At 47.7% G+C, this 24,490-nt stretch overlaps 1 protein-coding gene across 3 annotated transcripts in view; it reads left to right on the forward strand.

Moving 5' to 3' along the window:
• Positions 1–5,062: 5,062 nt before the first annotated feature.
• Positions 5,063–24,490, forward strand: part of EMCN (endomucin) — an 85,732-nt gene continuing 66,304 nt past the window's right edge. For 2 of the 3 annotated variants that reach the window (XM_056114241.1, XM_056114242.1), the window contains exon 1: positions 5,063–5,183. In XM_056114241.1, coding sequence (XP_055970216.1) covers positions 5,096–5,183 — 88 coding nt within the window. In that variant the 5' untranslated portion in view covers positions 5,063–5,095. The remainder of the gene's footprint in view (positions 5,184–24,490) is intronic. The other variant, XM_056114243.1, reaches the window with a different exon arrangement.

Below are 24,490 nucleotides of genomic sequence, written 5' to 3' on the forward strand. Positions count from 1 at the left end.
AGCTGAACCTTCTGGGTCTTGATCTAACATCTTATCCTCAGAGAATTCTTCATTCCTGGAACCCCATTCCCTTGCTGTATATATTCATCACATCTAAATTTCTCTTACAACTCTTAACTTCAATAACTTGATAACTTTTTTTGTTTTTTCAATAACTCGATAACTTGAGTAAATATTTCTAACTAACTATGGGACTCCACACTCAGGAGTATAAAATGAGGCCTCCAAAACCATGCCACCGAACTCCCCAACCAGCATTTTTCACTTGGGGTGCCCCGGAGTGGGGTGGGTGGGAGCTCTCCCCACCCCAAGGAACCCAGCCCGGGCAGCTGACCTCCATTACCCAACCACCACCACAATCCAGGATGCTTTCTGGACTGACACATTATAAGACACTTCCTACCCATTTTCCATAATTACCACACCATATTTGATGGGATTCAGACAGTAGGCAACAAATCATAGAGAGAAATATATAAATATATGCCTCTCAGAGAGCCCAGCAAGCTACTAAGAGTATCCTGCCGACACAGGCAGAGCCTGGCAAGCTCCCCGTGGTATATTCAATATGCCCAAACCAGTAACGACAACAGGTCTCATTCCCCTGACCCTGAGAGAACCTCCAATGGTTGGGAAAAGACGAGTACAGAGGAGCTGCTAAAGTCTCAGGGCTGGGAGGAATAGAGATGTTACTGGTGCCCACTCGAGTAAATCGACAAACAACGGGATGAAAGTGTTACAGTGACTTCTAACTATGCTTTTATACTTCTGTGTGCTACGGGGTGAGTTCTGCCCCGTCCCTGAATGTTACGACCCACATGATGACTCCGGGTGGTGCTTTAGAGGGGGATGTGGTTCAGCTGAGTTCAGACCCCCGAGCCTGCCGTGGGTCAGTGCAGGAGCAACACAGCACTCTCCCGACACTCACGAGAAACACTCTTCTCTGCACACAGCCAAGGTGTTCTCAGCAACAGCTCGGGCCTTGTACTTCCCGTTTCCAGAACTGCAAAAGTAAATTTGAGCTGTGAATCTGTCATATTTTTCTATGGCAGCTCAAGAAGATCAATACAGCAAAGTAACCAAAACATTCATCTGCAATTAATATTTTCCCTATGCCTGAGACCCCCTTGGGGCAAGTACTCTCCATACAGAGTCTTATGGCTAGTCTCCAAACAGGGGCTGGGACCCTAACTCTCAAAAGACATTTTGAACAAATAAATGATGATTGATCTTTTTTTTAAAATTTTTATTAGTGAGACATCATGAGGTACAGTTGTAGACTTACAAATGTTTGTGCTTGGGTTTCAATTATACAATGATCAAATACTCATCCTTCCACCAGTGCCCATTTCCCACCACCACGGATCCCAGTATCCCTCCCACCCCCCATCCTCCCCATCCTCCCCATCCTACCCTGCCTCTGTGGCAGGGCATTCCCTTTTGTTCTCTCTCTCTTATTGGGCGTCGTGATTTGCGAAAGAGGCAATGGGTGACAATCATGTTTGGTCTATAGTCTACTTTCAGCATGCTTCTCCCATCCTGGCCGGAGCGATAGCACAGCGGGTAGGGCGTTCGCCTTACACGCGGCCAACATGGCCGACCCGAGTTCGATTCCTCCGCCCCTCTCGGAGAGCCCGGCAAGCTACTGAGAGTATTCGATATGCCAGACACAGTAACAACAAAGTCTCCAATGGAGACGTTACTGGGTCCGCTCGAGCAAATCGACGATCAACGGGAGGGCCGAGATTAGTACCAGGAATTTTACTCCATGGCTTGGAGGCCAACCACACATGCTAGGGGAAAAGGGAGCTCAGATAGAGAAGGGGACACCAAATAAATGATGGTTGATCTTTACGAGCTGCATTGTGCTTGGCTCTAGGGAGGGTTCATCTGAGCTCGCATATTGCTGAAGCTCTTGTCCCGAGGCTTCTCCAGCGGGACTGTTGTCACCTGAGCCTTAGCTCACTCACCGCAGTCCCGGGGGTCCTGAGCAGTTTGGGGGAAGCTGGGAAGGTCAGAGGCTAGCCCCAACCCAACCCCTGCCCTCCGGGGCTCCAGAGGCCAGTGTGGGACCAGAGAGGAGGCCTCCTCAGGCAGCCGTGAGTCACACACTTCCGGCTAAGGGACTTCCCTGAGCTCCTTCCCGACCCACCCAGGCCAGCCACTCCCTCCTGTGACTGAGCTGTCCGCCTGGGCAGGGAGAATCTTCCCTATGTTCTCTCAGTGAGATCCAGGTTTTTTCCTCTGTGTGGATTTGAAATGTATCTTAGGGTTAAACACGGCTGCTCAGGAATGCACAGAAGCCGAAATATGTTCTTGGAACAGACAAGTGGCCACCACTAGAGGCCTGTGGAGAGTGGACTTTTCAAGTTCATTTGCAGCAACAGAAGTATTATTTGGAGACAAAAGAATACAGTTTGGGTAGAATCCTCTCACTGAGGTGCAGTGATCTTCTAAGCAAACTGCAAAACATGGGAGATGTCTGCTCTGTTCTCTGGGGTACAGAAAGTCGAGACCAGTGCTTCTCAGAGAGGTGCTGGGGAGGATATAGCTAACTTTAATTTTTAAAACATGATCAACATCCTATCAAAAAAGACATCATTTAATGATCACGCTGGACAAGATCTGAAGGTTAAAAGTAGGTAAAGGGATATTCTTGATAACCTTTCAGTCAGTATCAATATTGCAAACCACAATGCCCAAAAGGGGGGAGAGAGAGAGAGAGAGAGAGAGAGAGAGAGAGAGAGAGAGAGAGAGAGAGAGAGAGAAGAAAAGTATCTGCCAGAGGCAGGGACAGAGGGATTATGGGAGGGATACTGGGATCCGTGGTGGTGGGAAATTTGCACTGGTGGAGGGATGAGTGTTGGTACACTGTATGACTGAAATCCAATCATGAATAGCTTTGTAATGATTAATATCACAGCGATTCAATAAAAAAGTTTTTAAAAATCATTTAATAATATACCCTGCTTATCACATTTCCTATTTGCTAAATTCACTTATATCTAATCTAACCAAACTTCTGCAAATGTGTGTGTGTGTGTGTCTACCGAGAGTATCCCGCCCACATGGCAGAGCCTGGCAAGCTACTCCTGGCATATTCGATATACCAAAAACAGTAACAATAATGGGTCTCATTTCCCTGACCCTGAAAGAGCCTCCAATACAGGTAAAGGTAAAGGTAAAGGCCCTCCCGTTGATCGTCGATTTGCTGGAGCGGGCCCAGTAACGTCTCCATTGGAGACTTTGTTGTTACTGTGTTTGGCATATCGAATACTCTCGGTAGCTTGCCCGGCTCTCCGAGCAGTCGGTAAATATAGATACTTTTACTTTTATACCGTTTTATGCCATTGATCTCTCTTCTGGTAACCATCACTGCTTCAGTAAGTTCTTTTACCTTAAGATGCCTTCCTGAGGCTAAGGGCACAGGGGATAAGGTGTGGGCTTTGCATTCGGCCCCAGCAGGGCGGAGGCTTCTAGAACATTGCTGAGCCCCTTGGCACGGAGGATGGTGGGCCTCAGGGTGGGCCTGTGTGCTTGGAGCCGGGGTCCAGCGTAGTGAGGGCAGGAAGGGAAGCTTCACAGGCTTCCCGCCACTCCCTGACTTATTTCTGGAAAGTCCTGGGGACATCTATTCACATACATTGCTATCTTTGTACTCTCCAGGATACGCCAAATAAAGCAACAACTCTAGAGGCAATTCACTGAGAAAATTCACTGAGAGGATCAAATTAGGCCTTGGTCCACGCAGGTGGGACCCCGGAGGCTCCCCTGAGGCCTGGGACAGTGCAGCTGTGTCCGGGGCCCAGGCGGAGAGAGGGGTGGGGGGGTTCCCCTAAGACCTGGGGTGTGTGTCCAGGGCCCACGCCCAGAGAGGGGTGGGGGCACCCCTGAGACCTGGGGCATGTGTTCGGGGACCAGGCCCAGAGAGGAGTAGCTGTGGCATAAGGTTCTGCCCACTGCCAGTCTCTCTGGCCAGGTAGGTGTGGAGGGTCTGGGGGTTCTGGCCTGTGGCAAGCCCTTAATGTCACTAAAGCTACACTCCCCTGAAGCCGGGGTTTCCTCACCCAGCTGCTACTATGAACCCAGTCCTACCATCACGGACATGCTCAGGGCAACCCAAGGGAAGCACCTCGATGGGCCACTGTGCTTTCTCTTTCTTTCTTTCTTTCTTTCTTTCTTTCTTTCTTTCTTTCTTTTTTCTTTCTTTCTCTCTCTTTCTTTCTCTCTCTTTTTCTTTCTTTCTCACTCTTTCTCTTTTTCTTTCTCTCTCTCCTTCCTTCTCTCCCCTTTCTTTCTTTCTCTCTTTCTTTCTTCCTTTCTTTCCTTTCTTCTTTCTTTCTTCCTTTCCTACCTTCTTTCTTCTTTCTTCCCTCCCTCCCTCCCTCCCTCCCTCCCTCCCTCCCTCCCTCCCTTCTTTCTTTCTTTCTTTCTTTCTTTCTTTCTTTCTTTCTTTCTTTCTTTCTTTCCAACCAAATTCCACCAATGATAGCAAGGAATGTTCCACGAGCATTCCCTTGTCTGCTTATTTCCATTGGGAGTATCCTGGAATATCTTTCTCTCCATCTCGAAGAGGTCTCTTGGCTTTGTTAGGAGGGTTGCAATCTGTGCATTAACATTTCCTATTTTGTATTTCGTCTCAGAAGATGATATTTGTTAGCCTGGTTTTCCCCGCTGGAAGGGAGGAGTGGATTCCTTGTGAGAGTCTCTCTAGACGTTCAGCTCCGAGATTCTGCTTAATGAGCCCCTTTATCAGCATCCAATATGGACTTTCAAAACAAAAGTTGAAAAGCTGCATGTGCCCTCCTCTAGGAAGAGCTGTTTCTGTTCAAAACTCTCCTGACCTTTTTGTTGAAGAACAAAATAATTTAGTAACAAAAACACAAGTGGCTGCCAAAGGAAGAGAAAAAACCAGTTCCTGTAAGGGGCTGAAACAATGACTGCCTCTGCCCGGCTCCCCCGGGACGGCGTGTGTTTCCTCCGTTCTTTATCTGAGCCCCGAAATCAGCAGGAATGGGCAGACCTCCTCAGTCCCCACACCTTCTCCGAGTGCTCCCCGGGCCGGCCGAGCAGCCCGCAGGAGCTCCGGGACAGCATGCAGCGCGTGGCCGTCGTCTGTCTCCTGCTGGCCGGCCTGAGCAGCGGGCAGGACGCAGGTACCCAGCTCTCCGACCCCCCTGCAGGTGGGTCATGCCCGGGGGGGGGGGGGGGCTGTGGCCCGGGGACCCTCACCAGAGGCGGGTCGGGGGGGAGGCTGGAGGGAGTTGGCAGGAGGTGAGCTGTGGGACAACGGCCCAGTGCGTGTCCAGGGGCCGCTGGGAATGCTGACTGCCCACGGCCTTCCAGGGAGAGAATGAGGGAGAGACGGTTTCTCTTGGCTTCCATCGCAGCCGTGTTGTCTCCCCAGTAGCACCGGGCCCTTTGGGAAGGAGAGAGACAAAGACCCGTTAAAACTCAACATACTGATCTCAGGAGCGTCCAGTTTCTACACTGGACTGGGGCGCAGCTGTCCCCACCGCGTGGGAGGCAGGCGTCCGTTGGCACCGGGTCTGTTTGTCTTGTCTCGGGCCTGAGTCTTTTCAGGGGCAGGCGGGGTGTAGCGGGGCCCAGGCTGTGGGGACGTCACAGTCTCCCAGACCCACACAGTGCCCAGTCGCACTGTGGGGACTGACCCGGCAGAGCCCGGAGACATGCTGTGTCTTCATGGCTCCCAGCTCTGTCAACCAACAGATGCAAGAAGCGATTACGTGTGGCTTGTAACTCTTCCTGAGGGATTCATAGTGAGCAATTAGATTTCATCAGAGTTTATTAGTTCCCAATACCTACTCAGCAGTGAAGGGAACACAAAAATAAATGGGATATTGTCCTTATCCACAGTGGCCGATATGCTACTGAGAGAAAAGCGTGCCATCCCAGTCCAAGACGACTCAGTAAGAGAGAAAATTGACCCCAGCCTGCCACAAAGAAACCCATGGCGGGGAAGACGGGCCTGGTGCTGCAGCATCCTGGCAAATCACAGCATCCCGCCGTCACTGTGTTGGCCGCGTTGTTCTAATTTACTGGGAGAATGTAGGGCTTGATGCTCTCCTTGGACAGGGTTTATTGCCGCTTTTTCACCGTCCGTGTGCAGATTTAGGACAGGTCCCTGGACAGCCAGGAACCAGGACGCCCACACCCCAGGGCTGTTTCTCTTCTCTCTTGTTCTCTCTTCCTTCCTTTGCTTCCTCCCTTCTTTCTCTTTCACTCCCTCCCTTTATCTTTATTTCTCTAAATCCTTTACTTCTGTCTTTCTCTCTCCCTTTGTCTCAATTTCTCTCTTCTTTCTTCCTGACCTTCTTTCCCTTCCTGACCAAGCCCAGAGTCTCTCCAAGTGCTACACTGCTGACCCGGACCCCAGGCCCTTACAGAGTCCCCGAGGTCAGCTTGCGATGCACATTTGGTTGAAAATTGAACTCAGGAAATTGAACTCAGGAGGTGGATCTGGGGGCTGGCCAGAGAGTCCACCGGGTTGGGTGCTGCCTTGCACACAGCCGATCTGGGGGCCCAGTCCTGGTACCACATATGATCCCCCTGAGCACCGTCAGATGTGCTCCAACCCCACAAACAGACTTACTTGGAACCTGATTTTTTAAAAGGAAGGAAAAAATACACGAAGTGCCGCGAGAATGATGCATGAATCTGATACCCTAAGCAGCACCTCGGGGCTGACAAAGCCCGAGTCTGCAGACCAGCCCGCTGAGGGGGCAGAGGCCCTGGACGGCAGCTGGCCCAGCCTTGCTGGCAGTGGGGACCGTGTTCCCTCAGCACTGTTCCCCTACACAGCACGTGTCACTGTGAGCAGAAGCTGGAACGGGGTCAGGACAGGGCCGGGAGCAGGATGCAGGTAGACGCATGGGGGCACCTGGTACCAGTTTCTACTCTTTTGAGCCTGCCCTGCTGGGGACGTCGCCTCCGTCCTGGCCCATCTGGGCAAAGACGACAGTGCAGACATGACCCCACATTGCTCGGGAAAGGACAGGCTGGGCCTGGAGGACCCTGGGGTTGGAGGAGTTTCCCCTCTGTGGGCATGACCGGGCGACACCTGGCTGTCTGCTTTATGTTTTCCTTCCGAGATATGACACGGGAAATGAAGCATTTCCTGAGCTGATGTATTAAGTTCTTTTCTTAATCCCTTGTACCGGAAACACATTGATTTTGAAGTGTTATATGTTCCCCAGCTCGGAATTCTTCACACCTCATCCCCAGAGTTGACTCTTGAGGCGTTCACTGCCCTGAACTCACAAGTTGTCTCTACGTTTTTTGCATGCTGATGATTCCCAAATAATGATCTTTTAGATAAATGGACTCCTTTTCTTTCTTCTGATGTTTTTGTAATTCTTGATTTAAATAAGCACAACATCATGCTTTGTGCTCTGTGAGAATCAAGGGAATCTTTCTGTATGTAGCAGTGACCTTCTCTTACTTGATTGCTGCTAGAACATTTACCATCTCGGCTTAGAAAGCGGTTCTATTGGTAGTATTATGGGGAGCCCCCTCTTGGAAAGAAGTTTTCATTCTTTTTTCCAGAAAGGTTACTTAATTCTAGCGTTAACTAAACAGACCCCTGCAGTTCCTTTTAAGCCCCTTTGGCTTTTAGATCTGGACTGAGCCATGAGCTTTTGTTTTCCCCCCTCCTGACTATCAGGACTCAAATAATTGAAGTGAAGAAGGAGGGGTTCAAGAGAGAAAAAAAAAGGCTCTGGAAGTGATTTATTCTGCAAGTGCCATTGAGTTTTGAACTTTACATTAATTTAGGAAAGATTAAAATATGTTAGTCATTTGCAAGCTGGAAAAAGCATCACTCTGTGGAGTCTGAATGAGAATTTAATTGCTTAGAGGAATTCATTTGTTAGTGACTGAACCTTTGAGTTCATGGAGGAAAACCGTGGCTGGTCACACACACACACACACACACACACACACACACACACACTTCTCAATGCCATGGGTAAAGGAAGGTGAAGAGGCACCAGAGAAAGAGAATGCAGAGCAGGGAGAGCCTGACCTCTCATGCAGCCAACGCGGAATCAATCCCGACACCCCACACAGGCCTCCAGGTCCACAAGTACTGATCCCTGAGTGCAGAGCAGGGAGTAAGCCCTGAGCACTACCAGGTGTGGACCCAAACAAAACAAACCCCAGAGCAGGTGGGGAGAGCACTTATGGGCACTGGCCGACCCAGCTTCAACCTCAGGCACCTCAATTGCTTCCCCGAGCACTGCCAGGAGAAATTCCTGAGTACAAAGCCAGGAGTAACCCTTGAGCACTGCAGGGTGTGGCCCCCCCAAGCAAACAAACAAACTAAAAAACAAATAGGAAAAAAATATTTGGCTCTAGAAGAGGGGAGAGGAGGGTGCGCCAAGCCACTTTAGTTCTGATTGACTGTGGACTTTACTTGGCGGGAGAGATCCGGAGAGTTCTCTTGGGGTTATTTTGGTGTAAGGACACAAGGAAGGCTTTCATATAAAAATGGAAATTCCTAAGAGCCACGGGCTTTAAAGTGGGGGAAGCTGCAGATGATGGAACTTCCCGAGTAGGAAAACAAAGCCTCAACACACGGAAGGTGACGGGCAGGCACGAGGGAGTGCTGTGAGGCCACCGCAGGTCAAGTGACTAAAAGTCAGAGATGCTGTGGGAGTCCCCAGCCCCCTAAGGGCTGGTGTCACCCCAGGAGGAGGAACCTCGACCTGCAGCTTGCAGCCCCTGAGTGAGTCTGAGTGGGCCAGGAATTCCACGGCTCGGGTAGGAGGCAGAAATCAATCTTCCTGCAGGATATTGATTAGACTATTGCTGTCAGGAGAGATAAAAATTTAAGAAAATAGTTCAGATGTTATTGCAAGCCTGAGAGTCTATCAATAAAATGAAAAAGACAGATCTGGGGAAGAGCTTGGAGGAAGTAGGAAGTCTGTAATTTGACATATTATTGACTGCAACGAGAGAAAAAGAGATTGCTGGAGAGAGAAGGTTATTTCAATCTCTAAGAAGAATGGCTTGCAAGCAGACGGGGGGGGGGGGGAAGAGGATATCGTTAGGAGCAAAAAATAATGATCTTTTTGAACATGATAAGTCTGAAGTCCTAGCTATTCAACTGGAGATATCCACTGGTAAATTCAATCCTATGGTAAATAGTTAAAACGGCCCAGGAGATGGAGGAAATGTTGAGGGGGCATTTCTTAATTCTTGAATCCCAATAGTTCTTCATCCCTATGCATTAAGATTAAGGTAGAAAAGCAATTTGTTTCTCTTTTGTATGTTTCTAACCCTCTTCCAGTATTCATTTTCCAACTCTAGCAGAGAAACAGAGAGAGAGGAAGAGCGTGTGTGTGTGTGTGTGTGTGTGTGTGTGTGTGTGTGTGTGTGTTCTCTTTCTGTAGCTCTATTAATGCCTTGAAAGCAGGGATTTCTTTTAGAGCTTACTTGTTTAGGAATAGCCCTAAACAATAGACAGCAAGTCCAGTTAGGTTAATGAATGCAAAAAATGAATGAAGTAGTTGCTTTGTGTTATTTTCTTATCAATCCTTTACCTTGTACTTGTAAAAAGTTTATGGGCAGCCACGAATCATAGCATATAAGACAGTAAAAGTGGAATATTGTGGTTCCTGGTATGAAATTGGGCATTAGATACAAGGAAAAGGAGTATATCAAAGGTTGGCCAGATCCCAAACTCCAGCAGGAGAGGAGATGAGGGGAAAAGTCATCGTGCTAGTCCCAAATTAATACCAAATCCACAGGAAGAAACACAGAAAGTGAAGTTGAGATAGATACACAGAATTTAATTCTCCTTTTAGGGCATCGAATATTTCACAAATAATCTTACAGTTTGAGATATTCACAGACATCTTATTCACATCTAAAAAAGAAAATACAAAAATGACCTGTCATTTAAAGAAAAAAAAAAGTAAAGTTTGCAAAATTACAGAAAAAATTTAAATAAATCACGCACACGGTTCATCCATGGTCTATCTTAGGTAGACGATCAATGGCTTCTGAGCACATTCTCTTACGTATTACTTCTGTTTAACGGCCTCACTGTGAACAGACTTCCCAAATCAGATGGTCAATTTGGGGGAAAATGCAGCAGCATGAGAGGTTTAGTGGGCGGTTACTCAGCCCTCAACCCTTGTCTGGATTCTCTCCTCATGGCTCTCCCTCCACAGGCCTGCCTGAGAGGCCAGAGACCCAGAGCCTGGTGTTCTCACCTCTCTGGTGTTATCCAGAATCCCGAGGAGAACCTGAGCATCTGAGTTTCCACAAGGCTATGCGTTCGTTAGATATCCTGAACGTTGAGTCCAACCTTTGTTTTCCCCATGGACTGCTTAGACTTCAAGCTCCCAGTAGGTGCTTTCGGTGCAATGATGACCCAGTGCAAACCAGCCGTGTATGTTTCATCAGCCACCATGTTCCTGCTCCTCTTGCTCCCGAGAGCAACCCAAGGTGCCGCAGTGACATGAAGGCCTGTGAGCCACCCTCACCCAAGCAGCATCTCCTTCCCACTTCTGAGACCCTGGGTCACCGCTGCCCTGTCATACCTGGACAGGACTGGCTGCCGAGTGCTGAGAGGAGCCCTTGCTACTGCCACTCCCCAGGTCCCCAGGTCAGACTGGACGACATGTACAGTCAGTCGCTTTAAGAAAGGCCACCCCCGAGCCCACAGTCGGGCAGCCAGGAGGAGGATGTTCTCTCATGGCGGGACGGTGCATGCGGGTCTATGCAGGCATACCCCAACTTGAGTCCTCTCCTCCACATTCCTCGGTCCCACCTGACAGCACCGTCCCACGGGGCGTGCTCCTACCCCTGACTCAGTTACTCTGCACGAGGCCCGCCCCAGGAGAAGTTCTGGGGTCACCCAGACGGTGACTCTGGAGGGTGGCCTGGCCAGGATGAGCGGGACGGCTGCGGACCCTTCTCCCCTGGCCCTGCTGCCTGCCTGCGTCCCCATTCCAGACTCAGCCCTGCTCAGGACCCCCATCCACAGCCCTCCTGGCCCCTACTGCGGGACAGAGTCAGGATCCCCTCTTTTCCTTCCTTAGGCGCATTGTTATCGGGATGGCAATGGAGAGCTAAAGATCAGCTACATGCTGATTTCTATTTACTACATGTCTTCCTCTTCATTCAAGAAACTGTCACTGTCACTGTCCTCCTGTCATTCATCGATTTGCTCGGGTGGGCCCAGTAACGTCTCCATTGTGACAATTGTTACTGTGTTTGGCATATCGAATACGTCATGGGTAGTTTGCCAGGCTTTGCCGTGCAAGTGAAATACTCTCGGTAGCTTGCTGGGCTCTCTAAGAGGAGCGGAGAATCGAACTCGGGTTGGCCATGTTGGCCGCTTACAAGGCAAACACCCTACCTGCTGTGCTATCGCTCCAGCCCAATTCAAGAAACAAAACAGACAATTATCATGACTCTGGATGAGTAAACTAAGCCCCGTGATGAGCAGCGGTGGCTGAGGCCCAGGCAAGGGGCAGGCTGACAGGGAGCTGGACTCAGCAGCCGTCTGGGAGAGGCGATGCCCCGACTCTGCACTGTCTGTGTTGCTCCTCTGAAACGGGAACTTCCTTTAATCTGCTGTAATCGGCCAAAGGCTGGCGTGACCCACATTGTTAGTGCTGAACCCTGAGTCGGGACCTGGGCTGTGGTTCTGCAGCCAAAGGCCTGCCTCTGTGACACCCAGCACCCTCTCACATGGCCCTATGACCTCGAGCCCTATTTGATGTCGGTGGGCCCCACGGGTGGCTCATGTGAAGCAGGGAGGAGAGAGATGGTCACTTTCTCCTGATCCGCCTCTGCCACCCGGGGCCCAGGGTTACTGGGCTCTTGTCTCGAGCACAGAAAGGAATTTCAGGAGTAGACAAGCAGTGAAGTAAAACAGATTTTATTTGGAGGGTTTTTTTTTTTGAAAGTGTGTAGGCAGAGAGAGAGAGAGAGAGAGAGAGAGAGAGGAGAAACATGCTCAAGAGAGAACGCGGACTTCTCCAAGGGCAGAGAGAGCCCCTACACACATCCCAGCATTAGACAGCAAAGTATGAAAGTCCACAGCTCAAGGGGGGAGATGCGGGCAACACATGTGCTTGGCCGCATGGACACAAGCAGCACATGGACTCAGGCAGCATTTTCACACCCTTCCTTTGTTCAAGGTGGCTTTTATAGGCTCTTCTTGATTGTCTTGATCTCGGGGTTGTCTTAATGTTATGGAGTCTTCTGGGGCTGAATCACTTAAAGTTAATCGGATTAAGGGAGAGGTCTGAGGGTTTGAGGAACTTCTTGGGGAGGGGTCCAATATGCTCAGGGTCTGCCAGTGGTCTTATCAGGTCTGTTTTCTGTATCCATAGGAAGGATCAGTCTTAGGATTTTCCTCCCAGAAGTTTCTTTGCCAAGGGCCTTTCCCTGTCTCCCTGCTATCCTCCACTATCACCAAGGTGTCCTGCTTGGTGCCACCACAAACGTGTAGCCGGAATCCGATGTGTGAGCCCGGGAGCCTTGCAAACACTCCGCAGAGGGAAAGGGGAAAAGCCACAGTGGAGGTCAGGAGGACCCTGATCCCTACAACACCTCAGGAAAGCTTCCATGGAGTCCCTCGCCCCCAGCCCCTCCCAGGGACTTTACCATATGTGTTTCCCAATCAGGTAAGGGAGGCTCAGAGGCCGTATCCCTGATACTAGGCTGGTGCTCACAGTCACACGACAGGATGTTCTTAGGACCCTTCTCCTACATTGTCTCCATTACGCCAGAACTTGTATTGAAATTAAAGTAAATTGAGTTTTACTCATCAGAAAAGGGAAGGCCTAAATGACTCAGGTGTCGCTGCTGCCTCTTACCACCTCTGACCTAAATCCAGTAAGATCACAGTTTTCCAAATGGCCTCTGTTCACGAAGAGTGGCTTACTCCACTTCCTGAACTCAGTGACCGGGCTGGAAGGGGTCAGCATGCACCAGCACCCATTGTGAGGCTGCTGGAAAAAAGATGTGTGGGTCTCCCGGCAATGCCACACTGCGGTGGGCTTAGAGAAGGAAAGAAGCAAAGAGGAAATGGCCATGAGGAAATTAATCACGCAAGAATCCTATTTATAATTCTCCTGGAGCCAGGCAGTCTGGGTTCAGATCCCAGCTCTGCCACATGCTATCTGAGTGGACTTGGCAGGGTACTCGTCCTCCCGCTTCCTGGGCTGTGGGATGGGTGGACACAGCCCTTCACACCCCAGGTCACCAGCTCATCACACAGAGCACACGGCAACGGTGTTCGAGGGTAGAAACTCTCCATTTTACGGACCTTAGTGATTCATTAGTCCTGTGATAGCTGACATTCCCTTTAAATAAATTGTTCTATTTCAAAACTGATTCCTGGCCTGGGGAGATAGTACAGAGATTAAGACACTTACCTTGCATGCAGCTGACCTGAACTTGTATCCCTGGCACTACATATGGTCCCCTGAGCCCCACCAGGAGTGATCCCTGAGCACAGATCCAGGAGTAAGCTCCTGAGCACCACCAGGTATGGCCCCAAAACGAAAACAAAAACTAAGCCTGATTCCTGTCTTAAGCTGGCAAATATTTAAATCACAGGTGAGAAACTGGCACATGGGAATTCACAACAGGCTGGGTATAGGCTGCCAGGAAGGTGACTGTCTTTGAGGCAAATGTGCTTTTAACCACAGTATATGCAGGCGTGCTCCAGCCTATGCAGACTGCTGCTGTGTTTTCTAGAAAGCCTTGCAGTTTCTTAACTCACTATGGAAATGAATCACTCAAGCTGATACTCGAAAGTGTGTCTGCACTTACGAGTGTCCCTGGGCGGGGAGGGCAGGCTGTGGGCAGTGCCCGGGGCTGCCGTGACCAGAGCTTGGGCACCTACTGTGCGCTCCAGCGCTGTGTTCTCCTCAGCCACCACCCCTGGTGTCTGCACAGACTCTCTCCTTCCTCCCCGTTTAACATCCTTGATCTGACAGGCTGACTAAGGTGATGGGGGAAGTTGGGCGTTAAGAGAACTGGGCTTGGGTGGAGCTCCTCAGCTTATCATAAGGAAAGCAATTAAGACACTAAACATTCCATAGACTCGGTCTCATTATTTTTAAACTGAGGGGAAAAAAAACCTTAATGATACAAAATTGGCATTACATGAGAATCGGAACAAACCTGCTGTGGACCTGTAAGTTAGAAACCAGTGCTCCATGTGAGTCATCCGCGTGCAAACACTCTCCCCCACTGGGCAGGGAAGGGAGGCACTTTGTCCCCCTCAAAGTCCCTGAGGCACGGCCTCTGCGGGCTCCTGCCCCTAACTGCTAGCCCACCTCCTCACCCTCACCGCTGCCCACGCAAATGGCCTGTGGAAGCCTTCTCTGCCACCGCCCAGGAGTAAGAGAACAGGCCTTTAAAAAACAGAGAACCCAGAAAGTTATTTGTATCACACGTTGAATTTGTTTTTAACTGAAGCAGCAGGAAAAAAAAAATGTTTTTTTGTAGTTTGAACTGTGAAATTGTCCTCTGAGGTGTTCGGCAAATGTGAGGACATAATATCTTAGGGTCCTCAGAAGTGTGAGGACACTATCTTGGGACTGAGGCCACCCCCTGCCCTGTCCACTCACCTCACCTGACCCCTCCGCCAGCCAGCAAGCATCCCCAACCATTTCTTTCCTGCAAATTCAATGCTCAGAGTCTACTTGTTTAAAGATTTATTCATAGCAATTGCGCCTTTAGGATTAAACTACATGAACCAATAGGCTCTCTGGGAAACGTCTTGACCTGGATCTATCTCAGACACTTGGCGATTCTTAGGAACTGCACTTGGTTTAGCCTGAGAACTTTATTTCTTCAGAAGCCAGAGTTGGACACCACCATGCTCTCCTGGTTAGTCCCCATGACTGATAACTCTCGGGATTACTCCTGAGTCTGTGTGGCTTACACAGTGGCAGTGTCGTTTGGGAATAGTTTCCTGGCTGGCTAACGAGCTTGATTTGCCCTATGAAGTTGATGTGCTATTTGATTGCTGTAGCACTGTAGCACTGTCCTCCCATTGTTCATCGATTTGCTTGAGTGGGACCAGTAACGTCTCCATTGTGAGACTTGTTACTGTGTTTGGCATATCGAATACGTCACGAGTTGCTTGCCAGGCTTTGCCGTGCTAGTGAGATACTCTCGGTAGCTTGCTGGGCTCTCTGAGAGGGGCAGAGGAATCGAACTTGACTCGGCCGGGTACAAGCCGAGTAAGCTGCATGCAAGGCAAGCGCCCTACCCGCTGTGCTATCAAAATGCTTCCTTTAATTTATGTCAGTCACAAAAATGGTCAGATACCTGAACAAAGTAGCAAATCATTTTTGAATCTGGCTCACAGGAAAGTGAGCAAGATGCTTTCACTCTCTGCATCCTTTCAGGCAATGGAAAGCAGCTGAGGTCAGACTAGCCCTCACCCACACAGACTCTGTAAAGATACCCTGACAACAGGTCTCTTCTCTGCAGCTCCTACAACGATGGGTAATTCACTTTATTCTAATTCCATCCAGATCCAAGTATAAGATAATTCCCTTAGTCTCATGACTTCAGAAATTTTATTCATTGGGGCTGGAGCGAGAGCACGGCAGGTAGGGTATTTGCCTTGTATGCAGCCGACCCAGGTTTGACCCCCAGCATCCCATCTGGTCTCCCAAGTACCACCAGAGTAATTCCTGAATGCAAAGCCAGGAGTAATCCCTGAGCATCGCTGGGTGTGACCCCCAAAAAAGTTTCAAAAAAAGATTCATTCATCATTAAGTAGCTAAAATGTCTTATGCAAAGGAGATGTGAGGATTAGTCGATTTGCTTTGTCATACCCTGCAACGCACATCAACATGTTATTGACCTGCATGTTACATAAAACAAAAGGTTACTTCTCTGTCTCCATGGACAAGTGTCACATAATAATGTTCTCAACTTCCTTCTCGCTGACAAGTCCTGCTTCCTGTCAGCAGGGCTGCACCGAGCTGTCCTGAGCCAAGCAGGGGTCCAACCTCCCCGTCTTTATCTTCTGCCTGTCACGCCTGCGGCTCTGGAGTTTTCTTCCTGATCTATAGCTGTATGAATGGATCCTAACAAAGAATTTCTGTGCATTTGACCTCAAGTTCTCATGCTTTGCTCCCATCCTGTTATTCCTAGATACGTCCATTCTGAGTAAGACAGTTCTTTCTATTCCCTCGTTTCCTTCCTTCGGGAATTTGCAGATAGGGTGGTTGGAAAGCGTCTGCTTTGCATAGGAAAGGACGATTCTCTCCCAGGAGAGACGTTTCTCAGCATTCAGCTACCAGAAGACGTTTCCTTCTGTTTTTCAGGTGATATTACTTGTATGTAATTTGAAGAGATCTGATGGTGGAAGGGAAAGGAAGGGGGGACAGAGGTGGAGAGGGGGAGAGAGGGCAGGGAGAGAGGGGGGTTACAGAGCCCTGAGGGGGGCATGATCCAGGAGAATGAGCCACCGGAGCAGGCTGGGAGGGGAAGACCCGGGTGGGAAGGAGGGACAGAGGGGCTGGAGGTGGTGCCACGGTGGTTGGGCTCTGGCCTGAGCTGGCCCACAGACCTGCAGACCCCCTGCCCCAGCATCCAGGACTGGGCAGACCCCTGAGCACTCACGCTCATCAGGTTCCCCTGCAGCCTCCGTGAGTCTCACCTTCTCCTGTCCTGGCCGGGGCACGGCAGGTGTGTGGTCTGGCAGACACCTGTGCCTCATCCCAGCCGCCTGACACTGGTTCCTGGCGAAAGCCCTGAGGACCAGGACTCTCTCCTGAGCACTCACCCCAGGGACCCGGCCCCCTGTGGCCCCCGGCCCTGGCAGGGGTCCCCCTGCTGACCCCTCCACTTTCCCCACCAACCTTGTCATTAATTCAGCATCGTCTTTCCTGCCTGACTGCAGCACAATAGGAAACGAGGCTTGGCCAAGACAAATATTAGTGGAAGCAGTGAAATCCCCAAGGCAGGCTGGCTTAAAACAAGCTCTCGGGGCCCTGGCAGAGAGGGCAGCCCTCGCTCACGGTTCCTCTTGACCTCCCCTCCGTGTCCACGAGTGCCGGTGGCCCGGCCCCCTTCCCGCTTCAGGCTGAGGAGGGAACCGGCCACCGTGTCCCCGAGGCACACAATGGGGCCAGGCGTCCTCACTGCCCAGCTCAGGCCCTGCTGGCTCCCAGGGTGTTTCCTGATGGCCCAGTGGGGCGGAGCTTGTGAGCAAGAACACGCAGAGAGGCTGAGGGCTGGGAATCTGGCAGGACCGAGATCAACTGTCCTCCCACTAGAAACCACAAAGGACTAGAAACCACAGAGGGACCTGCTCACTGCCCACCACCTGCCAGTGTGCCCTAAACCTCTGAGCTGAGTTAGCAAACAAGAGAACCTTCCTCACCTGACAGGGCAGCTCCAGAAGCAAACGACCCTCCAGCCCAATGGTGAAGCCTGAGCTTCCCCTTAGAGACAGGAAGGAAGCAGTCTAGTTGGAAATGCTTTCTGAAAGAGAACGCTAAATATGCAAACTCATGTGCATATTTGTCTTTTTTTCCCTTTTCTTTTCTTTTCTAATGAATCATCCTGAGGTTGCAAACTTTTGTGCTTACGTTCCAGTCATACAATGATTGAGTGCCCATCCCTCCACCACCAATGGTCCCAGCATCCCTTCTGCCACCCCCACCCAACCCCCCCCCCCCCACCACCACCACCCTGCCTCTGTGGCAGGGAGTTCCCTTTTGCTCTCTCTTTCCTTTAGTGTGTTGTGGTTTGCAATAGAGGTATTGAGTGGCCATCATGTTCGGTCTATAGTCTACTTTCAGCACACATCTCCCATCCCGAGTGGGCTCTCAAAACACCCTTTTTTTGGTGGTCCCTTCTCTATCTGAGCTGCCTTTTCCTCCAGCATATGAGGCTGGCTTCAAAGCTGTGGAGCAATCCTCCTGGTACATATCTCTACATTCTTGTGTGTAAGTCTCACATTCTGTTACTTTATATTCCACAAGTGAGTGCTATCTTTCTATGTCTGTCCCCTCTCTTTCTGACTCATTTCTCATGTACATTTTTTTAAATTTTTCTATTAGTGAAACACCATGAGGTACAGTTATAGACTTACAAATTTTTGTGCTTGGGTTTCAGTTATACAATGATCAAGTACCCATCCCTCCACCAGCGCCCATCCTCCACCACCACGGGTTCCAGCATCCCTCCCACCCCCTATTCCCCCCCATCCCACCCTGCCTCTGTGGCAGGGCATTCCCTTTTATTCTCTCTCTCTCCTTTTGGGTCCTGTGGTTTGCAAGAGAGGCATTGAGTGGCAATCATGTTTGGTCTGTAGTCTACTTCCAGCATGCTTCACCCACCCTGGGAGGATCCTCCCAACACCCTTTATTTGGTGCTCTCTTCTCTATCTGAGCTTCCTTTTCCCCTAGCACATGTGGCTGGCCTCCAAGTCATGGAGCAAAATTCCTGGTACTAATCTCAGCCACTCCTTGGTGTTAGTCTCCCATTTTGTTGCTTTATGTTCCCCAGATGAATGCAATCTTTCTGTGTCTATCCCACTCTTTCTGACTTATTTCGCTTAACATGATACTTTGAAACAAGAAAATATTACAATAATTTAGAAGGAAAACTTGTATGTATGACTGTAGACAAAAGTATGCTATATAGGTGATTTGAAAAATAGAAATTCCATGAGAATTTACTAACAAACTATTAAAGAGTCCATCAAGTTTCCTGAATATAGAATATTGTAATTTTATTCCTATCTATGCAGCATATTTGAAAAATAATTTTTTATAATTTAGTTTATAGAAACATAAGTAAACATAAAATACCTACAAAACATTCTAATAAAGATGCATGGTTTCTATGAGAAGAACAATAAGAACTTATTGAGTGACATTTTTTTAAATTGTGGAAATACAACATGTTCATTGACTAGACATCTCAGTAATTGAATGATGTTCATTTTCTCCTCATGGATCTGTAGATCTAATGTAATTTAAACAGAATTACTAATAGACTATTGTAGGATGTGAGAAGCTGATATATACTTGATGGAAAATAAATCAAGTCAATAAAATTTAAGTATTTCCCAAGGAATTAAAAAAAAAAGAGGGCCCAAGGGATAAAATACGGTGAGTAGGCAGTTGCATCACACATGGCAGACCCTGATTCAATCTCTGGCACCCCCAGATGGTCCCCAAGCCCTGCCAAGAGTGATCCTTGAGCACAGAGTCAGAAGTGAGCCCTGAGCACTGCCAGGTGTGGTCCAAAAACCAAGCCTAAACAAACAACTACAGCCCCTCCCCCCAAAAATATCCCCCAAAGAACCCTCTGTACGAATTACTAAGTGCATATGAAGACACGGCCAGGAAACCAGCCTACACGGGAGATGCAGGGAACAGTGGCAGAGCCAGCAGGGAGCTCTGAAGCCACAGTCATAGCGGGTCTTTGAGGAAACAGTAAGCAGGCGGGAAGCGGTAGTCTTTGCAGGGGACTCTGCGTCCAATGACAGGAGCTGGCGGGCGTTGACAGGACCCCTGTGTCACGCTGTCAGCAGAGGCAGCAGCGTTCCCAGGTGGAACACTGGCTTAGATGCAAATGCAAACTTAAAACCTTTAAGAAATAAAGAAAGGCTATCGTGATATCCTTTTTGCCTGGAAAGTGCACACAAAGCACTAGCCATAAAAGAAAAGACAAATTTATTGCATTATTGCATTAGAACAGATATTATCAAAAGGCACAGTAGGAAAGTGAAGACAGCCACACAATGAGGAGCTATTTTACATTATGTAAATGAAAAGCTCATCTAAAATGCACATTAAAAACTATGTATTCATAAGGAAAAGAAAAAATAGCAGATTGACATAAACTCAACTTCTGTACAAAAATGAAAAATTAAGTGTTCTTATAGCATCATTTCTTGTAATATGCTCCTATGAGCTATAACATATATAGTGTGTAATATGCTATTATATAATTCTTTGGTTTATAATATGCTGATAATGAGAATTAGTACCTACTATCTCTAAATTTGTCGATGAAGTAACTCAAGCTGAATTGTAAAATGTGTGATGGGTATTTCATTTTGTTTTGTGGCCACATGGGCGGTTCCCAGGGCTCTGCTCGTTGGAGGCTTGAATTTTCTACAGAAACCAGGGGTTTAATAGATAGCTGTTTTCAGGCCTGATTAGGGGGATGTATTACATGGCAATATAGAGTTAAGACCTGCGCCACCAGTTAAAGGCTCGCAGTACATGCAATTTTCAACTCAATTTTGACTTTTTTTTTGTTTGTTTGGGTCACACCTGGTGATGCACAGGGGTTACTCCTGGCTCTGCACTCAGGAATTACTTTCTGGCAGTGCTCAGGGGACAATATGGGATGTTGGGAATCGAACCCGGGTCAGCCGCGTGCAAGGCAAACACCCTACCCACTGTGCTATCTCTCTGGCCCCTCAATTTTGACATTTAGAAGGAAGAAATGAAAGGACACATTGGGATCGAAGGAATTTTTCTACTTTTCCAGCAAGTAAATTACTTTTACTTAAGTTATGTCCACATTAAAATTTTCAATATTTGCTGGATATATTTAATCAATTCATTATTTGCTTGCTCCATAAAGATGAAAACATACTAACAATTATACTTTTCAGTTAGATTTAGTAAAGTCTTAAATCTTCGAGTTTTACCTTAATATTAAGAATTTGGGGCCAGAAAGATAGTACAGGGATAACGAACTTACCCTGCTCAAAGCCGGCCTGAGTTTGATCCCCTGCACCCAGTATGCTCCCCCAAGCTGTCCAGAGGTGATTCCTGCATAAGGAGCCAGGAGTAAGCCCTGAGTACAGCTGGGTGTGGACAAAAAAAACCCCAGCAAACAAAAAAGAACCAATGTAGACTGAATTAGGATGTTGCTTTATCATCTTCTTTTGTAATGCAATAAGAGAAGAAGAAATTTTCTAAGTACCACAATTTTTCTACAGTGTCCCAACAAACATAATTAAAAATTTACACATGATAATTATGGGTTCTATTGTGTTATTTCACAGCTCATGTACTTTAATGATGCATTTTACTTCGAGTTATCATTGACTTTCCTTGATGGGCTTCATGAATAAACTATACTTGCCCACTTATTTTCTTGAATATTTGTAAAACAATTATTTTTTTCATCTACTATAAGGTCAGTAATTTTAAGGCACTGTTCTTTTCAGTTTCAGTAAATACAATATTAATTTAGAGATAGCACAGCAGGTAGGGCGTTCGCCTTACAAGCGGCCAACATGGCCGACCCGAGTTCGATTCCTCCGCCCCTCTCGGAGAGCCCGGCAAGCTACCGAGAGTATTCGATATGCCAGACACAGTAACAACAAAGTCTCCAATGGAGACGTTACTGGGCCCGCTCGAGCAAATCGACGATCAACGGGAGGGCCTTTACCTTTACCTTTTTAATTTAGAGAGACAAATTGTATTGTAGAAACTTAAATTTGAAAAGAACTCAATTTAGTTTCAGGCCATATTTCCTCAAATCCAGTAGTAAATTATTTCAACCCCTTTTTATTCCTCTCTTAGATCCAGTTTACATCTTTGCTCACGTTTTTCCCTCCTCTTTGATGTCTTTGACCACTAGCCTAAGAATGCAGGGATTTTAAATGAATGAATGTATATGAATCTAATCACTGGTGAAGAAAATAACAGTTACTTCTTAAGTATATTTCATAATCTCATCCCTGCAATTCCATTTGAGGAAGATCTTAAAATAGAATTCAAATTCATTCTTTGTCTTGGGATTTCTTTTGACTTTAAACTTCTTCTGGATGCATTAATACTTCACTAAATTTGTATATTGTTTGGTTTTGTTCTTTTATTTATAGTCTTTCCTCATAAACTTTATCTTGTAAATAAATTCATCTAATCATCACCTTCTTAAGGCTGGAGCAATATTGCACAGCAGGTAGGGCGTTTGCCTTGCACACTGTCTACTTGGGTTCGATTCCTCCGTCCCTCTCCAAGAGAGCCCAGCAAGCTACAGAAAGTATCCCGCCCACATGGCAGAGCCTGGCAAGTTCCCCATGGCGTATTCGATATGCCAAAAACAGTAACAACAAGTCTCACAATGGAGACATTACTGGTGCCGGCTCCAGCAAATCGATGAACAATGGGAGGACAGTGTTACAGACAGTGCAGTGTTAGCCAAGATATAAATAACACGGACCAAAGTCCTGCCGTTTTTAAGCTTGTCCTGCTGGATGGAGTGCCCTGGGCACTGTGGGGGCAGAGGTCTCTGGGGATGGCTGGGGTTAGAACAGAAGAGGCGTAGGTGCTGGAGGCATGACTGACAGGGCTGTAAACCCTGCTGCCACAATAAAAAAAAAATCAGCAAAGATCAGCTGGACTCTTAGCCTACTTACTGTTGCTTTGTTCAGGGTCCAGACTCCCTCTCACACACACAGGGAGTCCTTGGCATGGGGGTCAGGTGCTCAAGGGCCTGGTCTGGGATTACTGGCTGGTGTGAAAGTCAGATTTACTTGAAGAACTATACACTTAAAAAAAATCTGATTCTATCACTATAGACTTAAAATCTGGTGATGGAAGTATCATAGGAGACAAAACCCAGAAGCCCTGCTCCAGCCCAACTCAGGGGCTCTTCGCTAAGTCTCCTTCTGCGGTGTTTTGCCCACACACGTGTTTGAAACGTTGCATGAGACGTTAGTCCCATACTCAGGCCTTAGTTGCTGTCGTTTCTCTCAGTCCTACAACAATGCTTAGCTCTGGGACTCTGGTTCTCAAAGAAGTAGGAAAGGAGGGTGGGAGCACTGGGCAGGGCCGGCTGCCCGAGCAGAGCCTGTCTCCGCTGGCAGGGCCTCAGAAGGGACTCCATCCTCACCAGGCTCTCTGACCAGCCCCCAGGCTCTGCAGCGGTGATGACGGGAAGTGAGACAGCAGAACATCCTGGTAAGCTCAGGGGTCAGTTTGGGAGTTAAGTGACATGATTCAAATCACCCTCTCCTGTGGTCATCTAAGACAGCATTACTCTGCCCTGACCTATTTTTACTTCTCAGCAGTGCTCAGCTAGCAAGCAGAGAAAGGGCATTGTTGCTGCTGTCTATGTAGAACATGTCTTTTTTCCCCCAATATTTAATTGTGCTTTAATTAAAGACCAGTGGTCTTACTCTGTTTCTGTGGGATCATTATTTCCTTTAAAAATATGAACTGGTTATTTTTTTTTGAGAAAATGACTAATGAACTAATAAGGAGAGTCACGGTCATGGTCATGGTCCTCCCATTGTTCATCGATTTGCTCGAGCGGGCCCAGTAATGTCTCCACCGTGAAACTTGTTGTTACTGTGTTTGGCATATTGAATATGTCACGGGTAGCTTGCCAGGCTCTGCCGTGAATAAGGCTAGTCTGAAAGTAGTGAGTGGTCGCAAGGTCAACCTAAAGTCAACCTGCAGCAATAAGGAGAGATGGGATATAAAAACTCAAGAGTGGTATAGGAGGGAATAAGATTCCGACACATGTGCCTTAATCTAAGGATTAAGTCTTAGGTGGCTACTCCAGCCAAAATTAGCAGCTCCCGTTGGCAGCTCTTTCTCACAAAAAGGCTGCTCACTGAGGAGCCTGGCGGACACTTTGATAGTCAGTAAGTGACAGTTCTAAACTTAGCGAGTTCATTTTACCTTTATCACACAGAATATGAAGTGTTGTGCTTACAGTTGTTACAGAACTCTCAGTAGAGATCAGAAAAACGCCAAGAACCTAAGAAATGTCTCACAAATTAGTCTCAGATTTGAAAGCGGCCTTGGATCAAAATAACCTCGAACCCAAACTTCACCAACACTGAGGCCAGAGAAATAGTCCAGGGTAGGGCACCTAGCATCCATGCGGCTGACCCTGGTTTGATCCCCAGCATTGCGGATGGTCCCCACCAGGAGTCTACTGGAGCACACAGAGATAGGAATAACCCCTGAGCACTGCCAGATGCAGCCCCTCAAACCAAAACAAATTTTTACCAACATTCAACATGACAGCATAGGTGAGCAGAGGGATATTTGTAGATGGTCATGAGGTATAAGCAATAATGATTTAGTAACAATTTTTTAACACAAAAATTTTATGTCATTGATGAAATTTCACCATTATATCATATGCCAATATAAATTGGACGCAAGTGATTACATTTATACCCAGTGGTAAATCTATTTAGAATGATAGAATAATTACAATATTTGAAAATATTCTCAGTCTTTGGGAAAATTTTATTTGTACTTGGAATTTAATAAGCATTTAATAAGGGCTATTTTCAGAAACTGCGCTGCAGATGGAGGTAAACACATTTTAATCCTATAGTTCCAATGGCTTGAAACTGATTCTTGTGGTGTGCTTTGCATGATCTTTCTGAACTAAAACATTTAACAGTACAAAGCCCAGTATTTCTTGAACATTCTGCATTTAAAAAACTAATTACCTATTAATAATAATTATT

The sequence above is a fragment of the Sorex fumeus genome, unplaced genomic scaffold, assembly GCF_029834395.1.
Source record: "Sorex fumeus unplaced genomic scaffold, SorFum_2.1 ptg000024l, whole genome shotgun sequence".
NCBI lineage: Eukaryota > Metazoa > Chordata > Mammalia > Eulipotyphla > Soricidae > Sorex > Sorex fumeus.